Consider the following 21,056-nt stretch of genomic DNA (forward strand, 5'->3'; position numbering starts at 1 on the left):
TGTCTAATATAGTCTAAAAATTATAATAGGCTCTATTAATCACCCCAGTAATATTGAAGATATCTAATATAGTCTAATAGTAATTTCCCTTATTGGTAGGTGTGACATACATTCTAATAATAATTCCATTATTGTTTATTGGGGAGGAGGGGGTGTGGCGGGGTATTTAACCTTTAAAAGCTTTTTCCAGAGGCAACTCTTCCATAATTCCACGATTTTCTGCTTCAGACACTTCCGCGGAACTCCACAATCGCCACACAAAGTGGGGTTTTCCCTCAGACCCTTATTTATTTTCCACGGGAACTCCACAATCGCCACACCAAGCGGGGTTTTCCCTCAGACCCTTATTTATTTTCCATCAGAACTCCACAATCGCCACACAAAGTGGGGTTTTCCCTCAGACCCTTATTTATTTTCCATTAGAACTCCACAATCGCCACACCAAGTGGGGTTTTCCCTCAGACTGTTATTTATTTTCCATTAGAACTCCACAATCGCCACACCAAGTGGGGTTTTCCCTCAGACTGTTATTTATTTTCCATTAGAACTCCACAATCGCCACACCAAGTGGGGTTTTCCCTCAGACCCTTATTTATTTTCCATCGGAACTCCACAATCGCCACACCAAGTGGGGTTTTCCCTCAGACTGTTATTTATTTTCCATTAGAACTCCACAATCGCCACACCAAGTGGGGTTTTCCCTCAGACTGTTATTTATTTTCCATTAGAACTCCACAATCGCCACACCAAGTGGGGTTTTCCCTCAGACCCTTATTTATTTTCCATTAGAACTCCACAATCGCCACACAAAGTGGGGTTTTCCCTCAAACCCTTATTTATTTTCCATCAGAACTCCACAATCGCCACACCAAGTGGGGTTTTCCCTCAAACCCTTATTTATTTTCAATCGGAACTCCACAATCGCCACACAAAGCGGGGTTTTCCCTCAGACCCTTATTTATTTTCCACGGGAACTCCACAATCGCCACACAAAGTGGGGTTTTCCCTCAGACCCTTATTTATTTTCCATTAGAACTCCACAATCGCCACACCAAGTGGGGTTTTCCCTCAGACCCTTATTTATTTTCCATCAGAACTCCACAATCGCCACACCAAGTGGGGTTTTCCCTCAGACCCTTATTTATTTTCCATTAGAACTCCACAATCGCCACACAAAGTGGGGTTTTCCCTCAAACCCTTATTTATTTTCCACCGAAACTCCACAATCGCCACACCAAGTGGGGTTTTCCCTCAGACCCTTATTTATTTTCCACGGGAACTCCACAATCGCCACACCAAGTGGGGTTTTCCCTCAGACCCTTATTTATTTTCCACGGGAACTCCACAATCGCCACACAAAGCGGGGTTTTCCCTCAGATCGTTATTTATTTTCCAACGGAACTCCACAATCGCCACACAAAGTGGGGTTTTCCCTCAGACCCTTATTTATTTTCCATTAGAACTCCACAATCGCCACACAAAGCGGGGTTTTCCCTCAGATCGTTATTTATTTTCCAACGGAACTCCACAATCGCCACACAAAGTGGGGTTTTCCCTCAGATCCTTATTTATTTTCCATTAGAACTCCACAATCGCCACACAAAGCGGGGTTTTCCCTCAGACCCTTATTTATTTTCCACGGGAACTCCACAATCGCCACAGAAAAGCTGTTTTTCTCCTCATTATTTATTTTTGGCGGGTTTCCCGCCCCCGCTCCCCTCACGGCGCAGGTGCCTCGCGTGGCCCCCCCGCCCCGCAGGGCAGGGCCCGCTCACGGCGCACATCATTTATTACCGGCCGCCCGTTACAAACACTCCTCGGTGTAACCGTGACTTGTCGCACGCACGCTCTATCGCCGCTGCCGTTTGCTACAATCGCAAAGCGCGGCTCGCCGTGCCCCGGAAGGCCTCGCCGAGGCAGTTCCGGGGCGGGCGGCGGCCATTGCGCGGTGACCGAGGGGACGCCGCGGCCATGGGGAAGCACTTCGGGAACCTGGCGCGGGTGCGCCATGTCATCTCCTACAGCCTGTCGCCCTTCGAGCAGCAAGCCTTCCCCAATGTCTTCTCCCACGGCGTCCCCAACGTGGGCCGCCGCTTCGCCTCCCAGGTGCTGAAGGTGGTGCCCCGTGAGTACAGGGGGGGATTCCCTCTTTTCTGTACCCCCTCCGTAGTGTAAATCCGGGGAGGGGGAGCACTGGGGCAGGGTGGGGGTTGTGGGATGTTGTTGTGTCGCAGGAGGTAGGTGCTGTGCGCGGTGCAGCGTCCCCTCACTGCGATGTCCCCGTACTGTGACTGTTCCATTCTCCCAGTGTCCCCGTGCTGTGAAATCCCCTTGTCCCAGTGTCCCCTCCCTGCCGGGTCTCTCTGGGGGTGTCCCGTCATCGTATGCCCCCTCATTGTGAATGCCCCCTGGCTGCATGCCCCTCACTGCATTATTCCCTTAGAGCAGTGTTCCCTCGTTCCACTGTCCCTTTATGGAGTGTCCCTTTCTAGCAGTGTCCCCTCACTGTGGTGTCCTCTGTCCCTGCCAGCCCTGGCCTTCGGTTACCTCATTTATTCCTGGGGGACGCAGGAGTTCGAGCGGCTCAAGAGGAAGAACCCGGCTGACTACAAGCACGACCAGTGAGCAGGAGCAGTGCCCAGTACCGGTGACCACGAGCAGTGCCCGCGTGGCTCCGGAGCTCCCCGGGGACCTGCTGTGCTTGTTCCCATGGCCGGAGGGGATTAACAGGGAGATAAGCCTTGGCTAATAAACTGTAACTTTGCCCCATGACTCTGTGTGAAATGCGTGTCTTGAGCTGTTTGAGGTGAGGAGCATCAAATCCCTTGTCTGGTTCTCTCTGTACAGGCAGATAATCGGGCTGAAGTTCCATGTGCTCGGATGTTTTATCTTAGAGCACTTCCAGCCTTCTTAATTCCTGTTTCTTTGAAATATTCCTCAGTATAAAGGGCAGCAAGGGCTGGTTTGAAATTGTTCCTTGTCCCCTTTATTTTTCCCATCACTGGCCGCTGCTTTTCCTCCAGCCTTGAGATCTGTGAAAAACAAACACTCCCTGGTTTGGTATTGATTAAAGCTGGATGGGCTGGCTGGTGGCTTGGGATTTTGGGTGGACCCTGACCTCTGGCCGGAGGCTCGCTCTTCACGGGAGCCCCGGGCAGAAGATGAAGGGGAACAGGTACAGGCTGCACCAGGAGAGGTTTCATCTCTGTGTAACAAAGGAATTTTTTCCAGTGAGAACAATCCGTCCCTGGAACAGCCTGGGGGTTTCAGGAGGTGACTGGACGAGGTGCCAGGTAACCTCCTCTGGGCTCCCTTCCCAAAAATGCCTGCACCAGCTGATCTGCCAAGGTCCCTTCCAACCTGGGCAGTTCCCTGATCCTGTGATTCTAATTACCTAGTTATGCATATGTTAACTGGGTAATTAACTACACTCCGATATCTGATCAGCAGTAAGAGGCTGCATCAGAACCTTCTTGAAAACTGCCAGGAGAAGCAAGACTGTCTGATGCCTGAAGGTGATTAAAAAATCAGCTGCTGGTAATAAAGTTGACACAGGGTGACAAGTTCACCCTGTGTCTCTGAGTATAGAAACACCTTCACTGTTGGAAGCTCAGAACACCTGGCTGGTTCCTTTATCCTGATTTTTTCCTCCCGATGTTCCCCTGACTGCCTCCAGCTCCCACCCCATGCAGAGCAACATGTTGGTGTTCCTGCTGTGCTATTCCAGGAGCTGTCCTGGGAGTTTATCTTTTCTGCAGGGCAGGAATGACGTTTCCCTGTGTGCTCAGGGCTGGCCTGTCAGGAAGACGATGCTCAGGCTCTCACTTCAGGAAGCGGGGACGATGCAATTTTTACAGCTCAGTGCTGGAGTATTTTGGGGAGCAGAGCACATGAGACTGAGCTCAGCCTCTTGTGTTTCCTCCAAGCACAGCCTGAGGTTGGCATAAGTAGCAATAAAATCAATCAGCCTGTGCTCCCAAGTTGTCCCAAAAATATTCTGTGCTTAGCTGCATTTTGGGTCACTGGTATTTTCTAGGCAGCTTAAGCAAGTGGGGAGCAACAAACTGGCTGCTGTGGCTGTGAGCTGGCAGAGATTTATAGAGGCAGATTTATCCCAGAAGAGACCTCAAAGCCCACCCAGGGCCACCCCTGCCATGGCAGGGACACCTTCCACTGTCCCAGGCTGCTCCCAGCCCTGTCCGGCCTGGCCTTGGACACTTGCAGGGATCCAGGGGCACCACAGCTTCTCTGGGAAATGTGTGTCAGGGCCTCACAGGGATCAATTCCTTCCCAGTATCCCATCTACCCCTGCCCTCTGGCAGTATGAAGCCATTCCCCCTTGTCTGTCTCTGCGTGCCTGTAGAAAAGCCCCTCTCCCTGAGATGTTTCATTCAGAACGCGGTGTCCTGCTCACGGTGCCTCCGAGAGCCGCAGAGCTGGGTGGCCTCGGTGCCAGCCCCTGTGAAGCTGTGCCTCAGCAGCTCTGCCACCGTGTGTTGTCCCAGCAGCTGCCCGGGGCTCTCTCGAGGTCCCTGCTCCTGCTCACAGACGGCTGAACTGTGCCTGGCCCAGGGGCCAGACTAACACAAACAGAGGGGCAGCGGCACTGCGGCCACGCGCCGGCCCCGGGCAGGGTCAGCCCCGCGGCGGGGTCAGCACGGAGGGACAGGGACAGCACCGAGCTGCTCCACCAGCAGCCTGTTGCTACCCTGCCCAGCCATCCCCTGCCCCTGCCCCATCCTGACCTTGCCCAGCCAGCCCAACCCTGCTTTGCCAACCTCCACCTCGGATGCAGGCCCCATTCCCAGCTGGGATGGCTCCTGCCAGCCCTGTGGCAGTCAGAGTGTGACCCATGGGCATTTCAGAATCTGAACAAGGGGCTTGACAAGTTTTCACTCATTTATTTATGTTCTCCTCTGGGCAATTATTAGAAGTGGCAACGAGCAACGTTTCGTGTTTCTTTTCTCACATCTCTGCTGTGGTGTCTTACCGGCCTGCGGGAATTGAGGGCATGGAAAGGACCAGCTCAGGTATACTCTTTTTTTCCCCCAGTTTCTTGCCCAGAGCAGTTTGCTGCCTGACAGAGACAGTCTGATGCTATTAGTGAGCCAGAGCGACAGACAACAATTCTGATCTATCATCACAAAATACCAGACTTCCCCAGCCAAAAAAGCTGAGAGATGATGACTTACAGAGGGCTCTGCTGCTCTTCCAAATCCTGTGCTTCATGGAAGAAGTCAGAGCTCCTGCTGCTTGTCCTCCTTTGTGTTCTATACTAGTGCCTGATGGAAACAGAAGAAATTGGAACTGAGATGCATGAAAAGGAAGGACTCCATGGCAAAAACAACTGAGAAATTCCCAGCCAAATATAAAATAAACTTTTTAAGTTCAGCTACTTGTCTGCCATGATTTACTGTCCCATTTCCTTCTTAAGATCCAAGAAGGTGAAATAATGAAAATTTTGCTTCCTCCTCCCAGAGAAACAAAACAAGTAGGGCAGAGGAAGGTGTGTAAGAACCATCCTATGATGGGAATGATCAAATAGTGCTGTACACTGTGCTGGAAAGGTTTTTCTTTTCATCCCAATGAAATTTGGGCTAAGGCATAATCATCTGACATCACAGCATTATCTTAATTTAAGTCACTTGCCCTCCACGCTGGCACTTGTGCCTTCATATTAAGCAATCAGAGAAACAGAGCCTGTGACAGCCAGATCTGTATTTACAATTTAGCTAAAACAGTTCATTATACACTTATTACTTTATAAAGTACTTACTTGAATTCAAACAGTGTATTCCAAAACCCAGACACAGTGACACAAGTTGGAATTCTCTACATCACTCTGCAATCTCAGATGTCTTGAGCTGACAGATCCACAGTGGGTGCCAGACAGAACCACAGCGTGGTTTGGCTTGGAAAGGCCCTTAAAGCTCTTGCAGTTCTCCCCACCCTTCACCAGCCCAGGTTGCTCCAGGCCCATCCAACAAGATCCACAAGATCCCACAGGTGAGGAGCCACGGGACACCGGGACCAGCACAGGACAGGTGTGTAGGCAGAGGGGAGAGGAGATGAAAGGTACCAGCTGTGCTCACACTTTCCTCTGCTGCTGCTGCTGCTGCAATCTCACTCCACAATGGAAAAACTGAAGATTCCTCTCAATGACAATGAGCCCCTCCACCCCCATGGGAGCTGCTGGCACTTTTGGAAGCCTGATGGTGAGTGACACAGCTTGGGGCAGAGATGGCTCATCCATGAAACCACAGTCTGCACAGGGAGCTCCTCAGCTCCAGACAAGCCCTGAGCAGCCTTTTCCATTATCTACCTAGAGATGATTATCTTTGACACCTTGGAAGAGCTCTGTGAGTTATCACACATTTTGCATTCCCAAACCCAGCTGGAAAGTGTTACACCTGCTTTTTGAGCACTGTGTGCCTGGAAATAAAGGTTAAGCAACTTCCTTATGGTTCTTTCATGTACCAAGAGTGAGAAACAAATCAAAAGTACAGCGCTCTGCTCCAAATCAGCTTGCTAAGACAACCCTTACCCCTGGTTGGCTAACTCAGAGCTACAGAAGTTAAATTAGGCTTTTGATCTTGACCACAATAATTTGGGCCACCCCCACCTTTGCTTACAAATAGACCATGGAGTTCTGGTAACATCTTAGGAGGGTTTTAAAAAAAGGAACAGCTGGCACAAGGGGTCAGCACAACTGACCAGACAAAGTACAAGTGGAAGGGGAGTAAATCATTAGCTCGAGATAGGCCTTGAACCAGATCACTGCAGCAGATGTAGACTTAGCAATTCCCTCTTGCTCCAAAGCGAACTTTGCTCCTGTAATAACTGGCAGGTGATGCAACGATAAGAGAATGAAGTCTATAAAAATGTAGCTGACAGCCTGGGAAGTCCTGACTGGAGCTCTTTGTGCCTCCTCTGCCCACGGCTGTTCCAAGTGACAGCTCCTGCTGGGAAGATGCCCTGGTGGAAAGTGATGGCAGCCCTTCTGCTCTGCTCACTGCTGCTCAGCCAGGTAAACTGAGATCATACTGAAATAAACTACTTAGAGGGCTAATTCAAAGGACAGGCAGTCCATAAAAGCTGCTGTGATTTGGATGGACAACTGGCAGGAGTTAAGAGGTGACAGCAGGGCTTTTTACAGGATTCAGCATCATAAAAATATAAGAGTCACTGCCTAGTGAATACTGGGCTACTCTGAGCCCTAGCTCAGCCAGTGATTCTGCCTTCACTCCCAAGAAGATTAAAACCATCATTCATTTGGGTAGGTATTTCTTTGGGGGTGGGCTGCAAGCTGTGCTTTACCCAGAGGGTGCTGTGACCTGAAAACCAGAAAGATTTCAAGTGCTTCACTTAAAATGAAGACTGTTGGCCTCAGCAGCAGAACACGGGAGTGCTGCAGCTGCCACGTGTGCTGACGCTCCCCCTGCTCTGTTTCAGACCCACGGCGTGTCCCTGTCCCTGAGCCAGCCCCAGGCCCAGCCCCGCAGTCCCCGGCAGCGGCGGATGACGCCCTTCTGGAGAGGGGTGTCCCTGAGACCCATCGGAGCCTCGTGCAGGGACAACAGCGAGTGCCTCACCATGCTCTGCAGGTAACCGCGCGGCGTGCGCAGGAACTGCCCACTGGGCTCCTCCGAACGGGATCCAGAGGTCACTCTGTGCACAAAAAAGATACCAGGAATAGCGATGGGGCAACAGACTCAGACTCTTCAGTAAGCAGAACAAACAGAGCAGAGTCCAGGTCTCCCGAGCGCCAGCCCCAGTCCTTTCACTGCAACCCCAAATAACCTGGCTGGGCAAAGAGAAGAGAGGGCTCCAGACAGCTTTCAGGCCATTTACAGAGCTTCCCATTAATCCTTCCTTTTAAAGCACGTACTAAGGAAAAGTGGAAAATCCTGGGTTAATATCTCACCCTAAATTAATCACTTTAAGGTGATTATTTAAGTTCATAGTTTAAAAAGCAACTACAATATCAAAAGCTATTTAGTTCTCATTAGGCATGAGCAAATTGTCCAACAACATATAAACTGATTAGTTAAAATTATTACTTAATGACTGAAAGGTGATTTATGTGGTACCTGTTGTACACATACACCAGCACTCAGAGACAAGACAGAAAATAGTCATTTTCTACTATATGTAAATAGCACTAATGGATAAGTATATCCTATTATTAACAATATATACTATATATAGTATATATCATTGAATAATATACAGACAATATATTATACACGTATCCTATTATTAATGAATATTATACACTATACACAGTATATAGAACATACAATAATATATAGCTCATATACTATATGTATATCCTATTATTAATGAATATTATAATAAATAAGCTTATTTTATGTTATCAGTTATCAGGATAAGTAAGTAAATACAACAGGGTGGTTGGGCTGCTATGCTGTGTTTGGAATTCTGATGGAAAGCAAAGACCAAAAAATGAATTCAGACTGAATAGTTGAGGGGAATGCAGAGTGCCTGAAGCCAGCACTGCTGGCACAGGGGCACAAAATGTGCCTGGGACCCCTGGCTGAGCCGGGCAGGACAGCCCCAGCCCTCAGTGCCTCATGATGGTTTTTTTTCCCCAGGAAAAACCGCTGCCTCCTCTCCACGGCCTCGGCGTGAGCTGGCACCAAGCACAGCCTGCACTGTTACTGCTGACCCTGCTCCACACACTTGGGATGTATTTATTGACTGCTCAGGAGCTGCAAGGGCCTCGAGCAATCAGAGTATTTAATATTTCTGTCACATGTGCTGATGAAAGGACTTCAAGGAGCATCAGAGCATCTCCTCCCACAGCCACGCCTCTGGAGGCCTCTGGCCAAGCTCAATAAAAGGGCTCTGCATCTCCTGCTCGTTTGGTTTTTTTGTAATGCTTCCTATTATTTATTTGAAGGTGTGAATTAAAATATATATTCAGCAAAGCAGCTTGGTTTTCCTTGTATCTTGGGCAAATGGATGGTGAGCACAGAGCTGGAGCTCAGTTCCAGCCAGACTTTGGACATTTATCCTTCCCCCGGGCAAGAGCATAAAGTAGATCAGGCCCCATCTCCTCCCAATCTAGCTCTTATCAGCCCTCTGATAAAGGCCTGTTGGAAAGAGGGAGCCAAACTGATAACACTGATAGCCATTCCAATATCCTAAATAAATCCAGCAATAAGTGGAATGAGAACTATTTACTTTTAATTACTTCTAATCAAATTTACTTAAATACATGTCCTGACTGACATTTTGCCACTGACCTTCTCTCCTGTCTTAAAATGTATTGATCAAAATGATGTTTTGATGTGTTGGATGTTGACTTGGAGGCTGAAAGACAAAAAAAAGCCATCAACAAGTCTGGACACACACACTGGATGCTACTTTTCTTTCGTTTCACAGAACAGTAGGATCAAGGAAAGAAAATTCTGCCTAAAAATGCACTTCCAGGGAGGAGAAGGCCCCACAAAACAGATACAAGCACAGGGGGTTGGAAGTTTAATACAGAAAATCTATTTGATATTTATTAAACTTAGTTTCTCCAGTTACAGTTTTGCATTGTACAAAGCATTTTAATGACACAGTAGTTAAAAAGATCTTTACAAATTGAAATGTGATACCCTTTTCTCCAAATATTTTAATTGCCATAAATTTGTTTAAAAATACACATTAAACGCATGTTTCAGACACTAAACTTTCTATAATCTCAATACCACAAAATACATAGAATATACTATACAGATGTGGAAAAAATCTAGTTAGTATATAATACTTTGCTCACCATTAACAGCTTTATTACGTGAAATGCACATACTGACTTAGAAATCCTAATTTTGAGCCCCAAAGTACCCTTTGAAATTTCAAATGTATTGCAACAAATAAAATCACAGTTTGTTTCTATTTTTCTGGTTTTGGTTGAAGACAGATGCCCAAATCTTTTGATAGAAAACAAAATGTAACACATGGACTTGTCATGTACAAAGCATAAAACAGAGACATCCCATTAGTTACTAACAGTACCTTTCTGTAGGATTAATCAGGGCTTCATTTATAAGTGACAGGTTAAAAGTTACCTCCCCTCCCAGCCCTCCCCCAAAAGAAAAACCCCTTCTTCACCAAATAATAATTTCAAATAAGATAAAGGATTTTTAATAAATATATAAGCACTTTATCCTCCATATACAAAATTTTTTTAAAACAATTTAAAAGGGGGACCAGATACAAATGTCAGGAACTGTGCTTGGAAAGTCATGCCTGGTCCTTGGAGTAGAGTTTGGGATGTGGAATGCCAAGGCAGCGCCGGGAGCCGGCGCTGGGACAGAGCTGGAGGCAGGGAGGGCTGCCCACGGGGAACTCAGCTCCCGGGTGGGACGGAAGCAGGGGAAGCACGGGCACACCAAGAGCCCAGCTCCCAGCTGGAACGGCTCCCAGGGCACGCAGGGGCTGAGCCCGAGCTGCCCGGGGCCGCCGCGGCCCCGGCCCCAGAGCCGCGGGCACACCGCGATCCCACCGCGATCCCACCGCGATCCCTCGGACACTGCACACCGCCTGCCCGGGAAGCCCCCTCCTGAACAGCTCTGCAGCGGGGTGAGCTGGCAGCAAAGCTCTGGCTCCTCTCTGTCCTTCAGGATGCCCAGCACTGACCTCATTGCTCGGGAACAGGGGATTTCCAGAACAGGGACACATCACAGGGAGAAGCTTCAATCCTGACCCAAGGATTTGCCGTGAAGGTAAGAATTTGGAAGTTGTTTACTCCCCAATGGGTAATTCAAACTTGACTTGCTCAGGCCCTTGTGGATCTGCCTCAATGGAAACACTGCAGTGACAGCAAAGATCTGTTCAGAAAATGACATTAAATACAGCAAAGGTAGTTTCTCTCTCTTTCCAGCGGTTTGCCTTTTGAGCAAACTCCGTAATTCTCTGCCTACGGCTTTATTTTACTTGCCCCAGGCAAGTGCTACATCATTCCCATAAATTCTGACTCTCTGTGTGTTGGGGCCATTCATAAATACATTTCAGGGCATTTTTTGTTACCACAGCAATCAAGCCTCAGCAATCTAAAGGAATATACATTGCACTCCTGGATAATATGCAATATTTATCACCAATAAGATGGTGACTCAGCACTCAATAAATAATATATCAATATAGTCAGTTGCACCATAATCTAAAAACAAGTATAACATATACTTTGGACAGACTGAGTCATATATATATACATATATATTAAAAGACACATACAATACAAATTGCATACTGCCATCGAAGCCAAGGAGAGCCATCCGTCTGCTCTGCTTTATGGCTGAGATTCAAATCAAAACAAAACTCTTGGGCTGGTTTACTCTGGGGTCCTGAAGATTTGTTTGGAATTATAAATGGTTTGCACCTTTATCACCTGGAACCTGCAAGTCTGAGAGCAAAGTCAAACAGCACAGATAGCTGAGCAAGCCTAGTCTGATTGAGCCATTTATTAGATTCACCAACTGGGGCCATGATCAGCAAGGAATTAAAATTACAGCGTTGATATGTATTGATCCATGTTCCCTGTCCAGGGAATCATTTGGGAAGCCAGGATTAGGGAGTCCCTCCTTAGTCACTCCTGTGACCTGCACTCCCCCTGTGGTGCTGGGAGCTGCCCAGGACAGGGACAGAGCCCTCCTGCTTTGGCAGAGGGATGGAAGCCTAGGACTTATTTGCCTTTTTTTTTTTTTGGCTATAAAATCTGATCAAGAACAGAACTTTCCTCTTGGAAACAAGGGCCAATCCCAAGTTAAGATAGGCTTTTGGAATTGTGAGGTTTGAACTGATCTGTTTGCACCAGCCCCAGCTGCACAAGGCATTTCCTACCCAGCCCCTGCAGATCCCCTGCATGGACACAACGCCTGGGACAGCACTCCAGAGGATGTGCCACCATGGAGTTCACCCTTCAGCTGGGACACTTCCAACCAGCTCAGGTCCACATTTTGACACGATGCTAAAAAAGCCTTCTGGTTGTTTGAAGCCAATTTCTAAGATCCACTGCTCTAGGGATAAGCAATGCGTTTTCAAGGGGCCAATTTTGGTGACACCAAAAGGTATTTGTGGGACTCTAGTTAAGGAAAAAAAATTCCCCGAGATGACACCATTCCTGCTGACAGCAATGGTGACTGTGCACAAAGGAGCAAGCCAAGAACAGCCACGCTGGCTAGTGCAGCACTACACACAAACCCACCCACGAATGCAACTTCTACCAAGGGATTTCTCAGCGTCAGAGGTGTGCGAGGCACTTCAGAGGAGGAAAGGAAACACAGCTGACAGTGTCCCATGCCCACGGCGGGGAGTTTGAGGGTACAGAGTTCTGTCTCCAACAGCAAAGACTAACAGAAAGGTGACCTTGCACAGTGATTCCATAAAAAGGATGCTCCGACAGACCTGAAGAGTCGAGTCAGGGAGAGCCCCAGGTCTGTTCCCCGTTCATCAATCCGGACGTAGCAAAGCTTTTCTGGAAGTACAAAACACGCTGGGACGCAAAGGAAGCTCTACGAAGATGCAGCTACCTTGTAGTAGGTTACTAATTTGCAAAACTTCTAAACTCTTAAAGCCCATAGGACATACTGCAGTACTAAGGAGCGTAGAATTCTATTCCTTCTCTCGAGGTTGCCGTGATTTTGGCACTTAACTACACCTACACAAAAAATTTAGTGCAATAATTTTCCTGAACATGCACGTTCATATCTGGTACAGAATAAAGGGTTCAATGGGAGAGAAAACAAAGCAGCATTCCACAATCTCACTCCAAAGGATTCAGAGTTGGACTCTGGGGAAGGAGACCACCACGATGAGTCAGTTTGTGTGACAGACACTGGGACTTTGAAAAAGGAAATGGAATTTTACCCAAGTACTGCAGAAGACCACTGCATACAGTATACCTGGTCCTGCTGTAAAACATCTTGTAAACAGTTCATAAAATCTTCATCTAAAAGTAAGGCATAAGGCACACCAGACATGTTGGGGGCACTAAGCAATACTGAAAGCAGTAGCATTTGAAACCTTTAACTCAGACAAGCACCTCACGTGGAAAGGTACTTTGGTTTGCACTCGGAGAGGGGCCACCTGCAGCTCCACCAACCCTCTGTGGCACCCAGCAGCCCCCTCGGGAGTGGACGTTACGTGACATGAACGGGACCTTCATTAGCACGGGGTAAAGCCAAGTTTGCCATCCATCCATCCCGCACAGAACAGTGCTTCCTGCAGGAGCAGCTCTGCTCCCACCCCACGGCGGCTGCTGCACTGCCAGCCTGTAGTGTCCATCACCCAGCAGACCCTAAGAGGACAAAATGGACCTAGAGTTCTACTAAAGATTCCTGGTTTCTCAGTCAATGGAAAAGATGCAAATGACCGTTCTGGTAGGAACTGAGCTACGCTTGGGTTTGGAACCACAAAGTTCCCCAATTTCGTAACTGTCCAAAAGTGACAAGCACGGAAACAAAAGGTATTTGAAATGAAGAGATGCAAAAAACCACAAGATTGTCCTTTTCCAAAGCCTTTCCTGTTTGCATCGCACCCATCGGACTGAAGGTCATTCCTACACCATTGCCTGGAGGTTACATTAAATGCAAATTACTGTAATGTTTTGTGATTGTTATAGTGTTAATCGATGGCTTGAAGCTGCCTTGGAAACAATCCAAGGCAGATCCAGCTAAATATTTTTCCATATAAATTTCTTTATAATTCATTTAAATGAAGTATCTCAATACGTAGAAGAATATCTGGAACTTTTCTATTTAGTACAAATTCTGCAATAATAAATCTGTAGTTGTCATTTATTAGTCGACTCATAGGCATTAGGCATGAGAAGTATGGTGTCCCTACTCGTTAGAACCTATCAACCCTAGTTCCTTTTACAGGCTCTACCACCACAAGACATTACAGAGTAACAAAGCTCACAAAGTACTTAAATAAAGTGTCTAGGTTTAATTTCTAAGTACTCAAAAGGGGAAATTTAGGGAAGAAGAAATAGCTAAAACCAGCCCCAAAGGGGGCTTTTTAAAATTAAAATTAAAAAAATTAAAATAAATAGGATTTAAACTGACTATTCATGTATTGTGACTGGAATTCCAATGATCTATCCATGACAGATCAGCAAAACTACAACTTTTACGTAGCAAATTTTCAAATATTTAAATAACTTAAACCGGGAATACTGGAGAAGTCCGTGAACCAGCTGATTTGGGGTTAAACACAAAACACAAATGAGGATGGGAGACATGGGAAAGCATTCCTTGCTCTTAGTGTCAACTAAGCAATGTGTTATGGCAGTCTTCCTTATTGACATGACACAGTGTTGTGGAGAGGAATCAGAGGCAGCTGAAGAACGGGCTGGGCTGGGCTGGGCTCCTCACTTGGCGTCCAGGCGCAGCCAGTGCAGGCCCTGCCGCGTGTAGCGCACCAGCTCCGTCATGATGCTCGTGTTAAACACCAGGGGCCCCATCACCTTGTCCAGTTCTGCAAAGAACTCTGCAACAGCACAAACACAGGTTAAAGGAGTCACCGCACCCAACCCCCGCTCCCAGCATCAACGGCTGGGGCAGGAAAAAAGGGAATGAGGAGAGGTGGGGGAATGGGGGCAGTCAAGGAGAAAGGTCCTTGCTAATCCATGTCTTCACTCTTCTGCACAAGACTGCTTGGAAACAACAAAACCATTGCCAAACTTCTTGGTTTTCCCCTAAAACTTGTATTTTGCTAGTTGAAAATAATTAAACTACTGCCAAACTTCCTTAAGGAGTCTTCACTAAAGAATTCCGGAAAGGGAAATGCACCAAGTTCCTCTTCCTACACTGAACATTTTACAGGAAACACAACAAAGATCTTAATGTCACAGCTCCAACACCACCTTGACAACCACAACACCCAGCCTGGGGCATCCCTGCAACCCAAGGTGTCACTTTCCCCCTGATTCTGCAGAGGTTCAGCACCCAGGGCACCATCAACAGAACCAAAGCCTGGGAGTGTTCCAGCCCCCTAGCCCTTACCTTTCTGTTCTCTCGAGAGCTGTTCCGCTTGTTCCCAGATTTCAGTGGCATAGAGGAAGTTGGAGGTGACCTGGACGTAGCTGGCAGCCATCTGATGGATGCGCTGCGGGATCGTCACCGAGGACCCGCTCCCTGAAGGGTTGGCTGCTCCGGAAGAGTAATTTCCTGAATTCCCCGGAGACAGCTTTGGAGACACTGGAGATGGCATCCCGACAGGTTTGCTGCTCACCCAGAGGGGAAGATGGAATTGGAAAGGCAGAAATGCACCAGCTTTAGACACACCGTGCTCTGCGATGTCCCCTAAGATCCCTCTGCCCACACTCAGGGTGTGGGATGGGAAAACACTCCCACTTTACACACCAAAAATCAGGATTTGCCCTACAACAAATGGAAATCTCGAGCTGGGAACTGCTGAGGATCCTCCAAGAATTATTTATGGCTTACAAAACTTAATTACCAAACCTCAACATCTCAGAATTCAATAAAATCTTAAATTAATTGTTTAAATAAACCTTAAAAAGTAGGAATGAAAAAATTACAACTACCTGGTGACTCCACTGCCAGAATATTGCATTGTATAACATTACTGCAGATAACACAATGGAAATATGAAGTGCTCCCCACCTTAAACTCATGGAATAATTTATCAAAGGTCCATTACTGGGTTTAAAAGAGCAGAAGGAATTGCTAAACTATGGAACAGAGAATCCTGCAAGTGCCTGTAACCTCTGGCCTTGCAGCACTTATAAAGCTCTTGTTTGAGGGGAGAAGCATTAAATTAAACACCAAAACTCCCTGGGATAAATGGTTTGTGGTTTAGTGGCACACTGCTCCTTTTTTAGCCTGACAAACCCTGCACAGCTGCAGCACCTCCCTCCACCATGATAATTACACAAAAAATGGATCAAAATCCACACCCTTCAAATAACCACCCCAAAAGCTGCTCCCCAAGCCCCCTGGCACACAGGAAATGGAGAAAATGTCCTTTAAGTTGAGAAATAGAAGTAACAGCTTTTGCCACTCACCTTCCCATACCAGGTGATGGTGCTTGAGAATTATTGTAGCAATTCTGCGTGGGGAAAAAGACATTTCACCTGATTTGTTCTTATGCATTCAATAGTTACATTTTATCTGGTTGTTTAATTGGTTCTTTTTAAGCAAATTTTTTTTTTCATAGTTGTACTTTCAAGTTATGTTCTCAATAATATCACAGTAAACTGCAGTTTAGGGAAAAATACTTTTTTACTGATGGGCAAGACACAAATTAAGGGGTTATTTTAGCAAAACAAACAAGTATTAGTCCATTACCCCTTACAGAAACATTTTAGTTTTTTTCAGCCCTTTAACAGAAAGAATCTGTTATCACTGGCAGTGAACAATTAAAGATATCCCAAATCTGAGAGATTGGGTATGTGACAAGCCTGCTTCCTCTCAGCATTTAGAGCTGGAAGCTTCAGAATCAGCTGCACAGAAATTTAGATAAATTCATGGGTAATTTCCCTAAACCCAGCCAACATCCCATGGCAAACAACCTTCTCCTTGAAGCCTACTGCATTCATTAAAGAAGATCAAATGAACAGAGTTGTCATGCCAGGACCAGCAGGGTTATGGTTATTAAAGCTCTGTCCAGCTTTAATACACCTTCAAGTCCAGTTCTAAACAGGTGTTCACATGCAGTCTCAAATTGGATTTGGGAACTGTAAGTGATGTAGAGCTTCCACATCATTAGGTTTTAATGTTCAGAAAATACAGATGCAATTACCTTCAGATGTTCAGTCAGAGTTTTTGAGTATTTCAATGCACTTTCCTTTTTCAGTTTGAAAAGCCTCAGGTACAGGAGAGCTTGGCACCGAAGGCTGCCCAAAGACAGGACAAATCAGTCACCATTCAAGTCAGGTTTATCTCAACTCAGTGAATTTCAAAAATCTTATAGCTGTGGTCTTGATGTTCTCTCTGCCAACTCAGCTCTCAAGTTGTAACTCACCCAGAAAATCCATAACCACCTTGAAATTCTGAAGGGAATTCAGAACTGGAACAGCTCCATGTGCCTGGAGCTGGAACTGAAGCTCTCAGAGCTGCTGCTGCTGGGCTTGGGAGACACCACCCAGGGAGTCCCTCTGCTCCCCCCTGAGCCTCTGCTCCCCTACACCTCCTGCAGCCACTCCCTCGGCCTCAGGGCTCCTGCCAGTCCCCACAGCCAGTCCAAGTGTGATTTGTCCCTGGCTCAGAGCTCAGGAGGCACCTCCTGCTCTCACCCTTCAACGCTGCACAGCTTTGGCCCTGGCTGGCAGCATCCCCATTTACAGCAATCAGACAGAGATCAGTGTTTGTGTACAGCCAAGTGGAAATCTCCTGTGTCTGCTTCAGAACACCCGAGAGCTCAGTGCAAACCAGCATTTTGTGCAGGTTACAGGTGTGAAATGCACGGGGGCACTGCAGGAAGTCCCAGCACACTCACCAAAGCACTGCCAGCCTTTTGTCTGCAGCCGTCGCATCCGGGGCCAAGTAATTCTTCAGTTTCATAGTGTATCTGCAGAGAAAGGCAGCAAATCAGCCCCAAAACAAAAACCACTTCCATTCATCATTCACAAAACCCTCATGTTCTCATGAATTTCCAGTTTCGGCTGTCTCCACTGTTTTAGGCACATCTCTCAGCCCTGAATAAAGCACTGACTCAGCAGTAACCAGAATAATTCTGCTCCTTGTGGGTCCCTCACGGTAAAGGGACTTGAAGCCTCAACAGAAATCACCTCACCCTTCTTGGAAATGCTTTAAACCCAGCAGCTGCAATGACTGGCCACTGCTCCAGTGTTACTGGGAATGACAACAGATCTCAAAACCTGGGGGCAAAACCTCTCAAAGCCCTGATTCCCAGAGGTCCCCCCACCCACCTGCCCCTGCAGGAGCTCAGCAAAGCTTACTTGATTAATTCCACAGTTTCTGAATACATAGGGAACGGGGACTTGGATTCCTGAGCATTTTTCTCCAATGCATTCCCACACTCAATGAAGGACACGACAGCATCCAGGTAGTACACGGCCTTCTCGAACCTGTCCGACTGCGGGAGGGAGAACAGCTCAGGAACACAAACCAGACAAGAGCAAGCAAATCCCGGCACAGAGGGCAGGAGAATGGCAAAGGCAGCAAAGCAGCCCCAGGATCAGGGGCACACACGGGGGGCACTGGAGATCCACTCACCAAAGCATCTGCATTGTGTTTCAGCTTCTTTGCTTCCTGCAAATAATGATCAGCTGAGTAAGTCCTGCAAGAGAGGACACGGATTGAGGACTGGAGCCACCCACTTACACAGCCTTCTGTAACTGCAGCTCCTTCATACTGCCACATTTCAGGGCTTTTTCTGCTCTAACTCAAGCTACACTACGCTAAAACTGTTTAATGGAATCTGTTAATTTAGTTAACTAAAAATTGTTAAAAGTTTCAAGTTAATTCTCTGATTTCAGGTAATTCCAACAATATTTCAAGCAAGCTCTTAAGCAGAAAGTTATTTTACATTTGGTGCAAACATAATTTCATCTGTAAAGTGAATTTAAATAAGTGCTTTCAGAGAAAGCTGACATCTGAATTGGCCCAACTGAAACCTCAAGTCTGCACAAGATGGTGAAATATTTGTTTTATTTTCTTTTCAAGGTATTTTCTTTGACAAAGAGCTTGTGTGTAACATCTTCTGTGGAGTAAAATGCCAGCTCTGCTCTGTGGGAGCTGCTTGTGCCCGAGATCCAGAGCTCCACAGAGGGCAAGGGAATTTTCTGCCCTTACCTATCATCAAAAACGAGCTTTGCTCTCCTCGACTTCGCACTCTCCGTGGCCTGAGCAGAGGCAGGAGGGCAGCTGGAGGAATTGTTCAGGATCTTTTCCTGGAAGGGAAATCCATGCCATGATTACAAGAAAAGCATTTGTTGTGTAAATTCCCCCATGGCTTCCCCATTCCACCCAGGAAGGACAGCCTGCAGGAGCACTGGGAATAACTCAGCTCCCAGGATGCTCCCACAGGGCTGGGCTGGGGCTCCTCCTGCAGAGGGGAGGGTGCAGCCAAGGCTTTCCAGGTACACCAGGGTCAGGAAATTCCTCCCTCCATCTCACCTGTCGCTGTTTCTAAATCCTGTTTTTCTACTCTAACAGAGATGAGGAGGATTTGGAGGATTTCTATCAACAACACTCTCTCTGAATGCCTTTGCCTTGAAAAACTCACACAGGAGTAGTTACTCCTCTGAGAAAGACATGAGTAAAGTCATGAGTTGTTTTATACACCTGAAGTATAAAACAACAAACATACCACAAATTAACAGCTGGCTGGGGGACATTTATATTTTTCAATTCTATCACACAGATCTTCCCCACCTAAATCTCTTACAAACCATTTTCTGCACCGTCTCCATCACCCTGTTTTCTCCCCTCCAACCATGGAGAGCTCTGTAAATTGCTACGCTGGAGTTGAAATAATCTTTCTACAATGTCATCAAACGAGAGCCAGAGCTTCCCATCCCAGCACTGAGCATGGACTGAGCTCCTGCAGTCCTCTGAAACCAGGACAAGTTCTGTATCTGCCCTGAGGAGACAAGAGCAGCCTCACAGTTCCATTTCCAGCTTTCTAGTGATGTTCTTATTGACCACCTAAAAAAAGAACAGGCAGCACCAGCCACCAAGGGTGACTAACTCCATTCCTCCACTAACACAGGGATCTGGCAGGATAAGCATTTGTATTCCACGATCTCTCCAAGGCGTCCTCTCATTTGTGGCCTTCCAAGGCACTTGAGCTCTATGACAGGAAACAATGCACATCCCAAACTAATCGATGCTTTAAAGTGAACTGGAAATGGTTGTTTAGATCAAACTAAACAAAATACAAGAGGCAGGGACAGAACCAGCCCCTTACCTTGGCTTCCTTGGCACTGCTGGAGCCCTTCCCCTCTGTCTTCTTCTGCTTGGAAGAGGAGCTGCTCTTGCTGCCACTGCTGCTCTCCTTGCCTGGGTTGCTGCTGGATTTTAGGGATGAGGACTGACTGACTGTTCTCTTCCTGGAGCTGTGTTCCTGCTTGGAATCCTTCTGCAGGGCTGGGGCAGCAGGGGAGGGCAGTAAATCCTTCTCTTTAACAGCACTTGGCTTTGAAGACCTGGAAAAGAAGAACAAATTTAGGGTTTGGGTTTCTTCCCTAACAAATAAAAACAACCCCAAAAAAACCAAAACTCTGATTTTTAAATCTCAAACTAAACACCTTTTTTTCCCCCCCCAAGATTTTTACTGTCAGACCCAGCTTTGGAGAAAAGCAGAATAATCCCATCAGTGAGTAGGTTTCTCCAAAGCCAGATTGAACTTGTTTTCACCATTTTATTTGTTTTGACCTGAAAGCACAGGCAAACCCAGACAAGTTCTAACCATAAAACCACACCCCTGCACCAGTTCTGTACGAAAACCACCCCAATCCCTCCCAATTTCAGCAGTGGGAGCCAATGCCAGCGCCAGGCAGTCTGTGCACGCCAGCCAGCCAACAGCTCCAGGGAAAGATGCTCCAGATAAAGCTCTGGAACCCAGGCAAGGGGAAGCTTCCCCAGCACAGCCTTTCAGGACGCTCTCACTTGGCTGCTGAGGGATGCTGTTGGCTATTCCTGCCCTCCCACCATTTTTATTTTTACACATTATTTCTAGAGAAATCATATTTCATTTAATTAAATGTCCTTTGCAGAACTGCACCGGCAATCAAGCAAACAACAGAAAAAATCAAATATCAGGTAAAAATCAAACTACCCATTCACTCTACAGCTGTTTCCTAACAAACAGTAAGACACTGTTTAATTCAGAAGGGGCAAACAAAAGTTGTAGCATCCAAACTGCTGCAGCTTCTCACACCTTTGTAATTTGGCAATTACTCACTGGACAGGAATATTTCCTATGACACAATTATACCAGTTTTCGTTGCTTGAACTGAAACAGAAGTTTCAAAATTCAGTGGAAAAAAATTGTCTCTCTCCTGTGAGACAATTAACACTAACCAAGAAATCAATCAAATAAAGGCATAACAG

At 46.8% G+C, this 21,056-nt stretch overlaps 4 protein-coding genes across 5 annotated transcripts in view; 3 read left to right on the forward strand and 1 right to left on the reverse strand.

Annotated features, from left to right (window-relative positions):
- The window catches only part of ADRA1B (adrenoceptor alpha 1B), a 147,975-nt gene that overhangs the window by 104,324 nt on the left and 22,595 nt on the right, over positions 1-21,056 (forward strand). The window lies entirely within an intron of this gene.
- UQCRQ (ubiquinol-cytochrome c reductase complex III subunit VII) lies at positions 1,829-2,772 on the forward strand. The gene is made up of 2 exons (XM_068206242.1): positions 1,829-2,125; positions 2,531-2,772. The coding sequence occupies exons 1-2, from the start codon at positions 1,972-1,974 to the stop codon at positions 2,623-2,625; spliced, it is 249 nt and encodes an 82-aa protein (XP_068062343.1). The 5' UTR covers positions 1,829-1,971; the 3' UTR covers positions 2,626-2,772.
- LEAP2 (liver enriched antimicrobial peptide 2) lies at positions 6,165-8,878 on the forward strand. The gene is made up of 3 exons (XM_068206243.1): positions 6,165-7,027; positions 7,453-7,604; positions 8,616-8,878. The coding sequence occupies exons 1-3, from the start codon at positions 6,971-6,973 to the stop codon at positions 8,650-8,652; spliced, it is 246 nt and encodes an 81-aa protein (XP_068062344.1). The 5' UTR covers positions 6,165-6,970; the 3' UTR covers positions 8,653-8,878.
- AFF4 (ALF transcription elongation factor 4) overlaps positions 9,215-21,056 on the reverse strand; it is a 47,100-nt gene continuing 35,258 nt past the window's right edge. The window contains exons 14-22 of one of the 2 annotated variants that reach the window (XM_068206210.1): positions 19,912-20,149; positions 18,795-18,892; positions 18,216-18,279; positions 17,939-18,075; positions 17,476-17,547; positions 16,780-16,873; positions 16,043-16,086; positions 15,018-15,238; positions 9,215-9,336 (exon numbers count right to left, since the gene is read on the reverse strand). In XM_068206210.1, the coding sequence (XP_068062311.1) occupies positions 9,230-9,336; positions 15,018-15,238; positions 16,043-16,086; positions 16,780-16,873; positions 17,476-17,547; positions 17,939-18,075; positions 18,216-18,279; positions 18,795-18,892; positions 19,912-20,149 (1,075 nt within the window). In that variant the 3' untranslated portion in view covers positions 9,215-9,229. Of the gene's footprint in view, positions 9,337-9,496; positions 14,503-15,017; positions 15,239-16,042; positions 16,087-16,779; positions 16,874-17,475; positions 17,548-17,938; positions 18,076-18,215; positions 18,280-18,794; positions 18,893-19,911; positions 20,150-21,056 lie in introns of those variants that run through there. The other variant, XM_068206209.1, reaches the window with a different exon arrangement.

The sequence above is a fragment of the Anomalospiza imberbis genome, chromosome 15 (genome assembly GCF_031753505.1).
Source record: "Anomalospiza imberbis isolate Cuckoo-Finch-1a 21T00152 chromosome 15, ASM3175350v1, whole genome shotgun sequence".
Taxonomy (NCBI): domain Eukaryota; kingdom Metazoa; phylum Chordata; class Aves; order Passeriformes; family Viduidae; genus Anomalospiza; species Anomalospiza imberbis.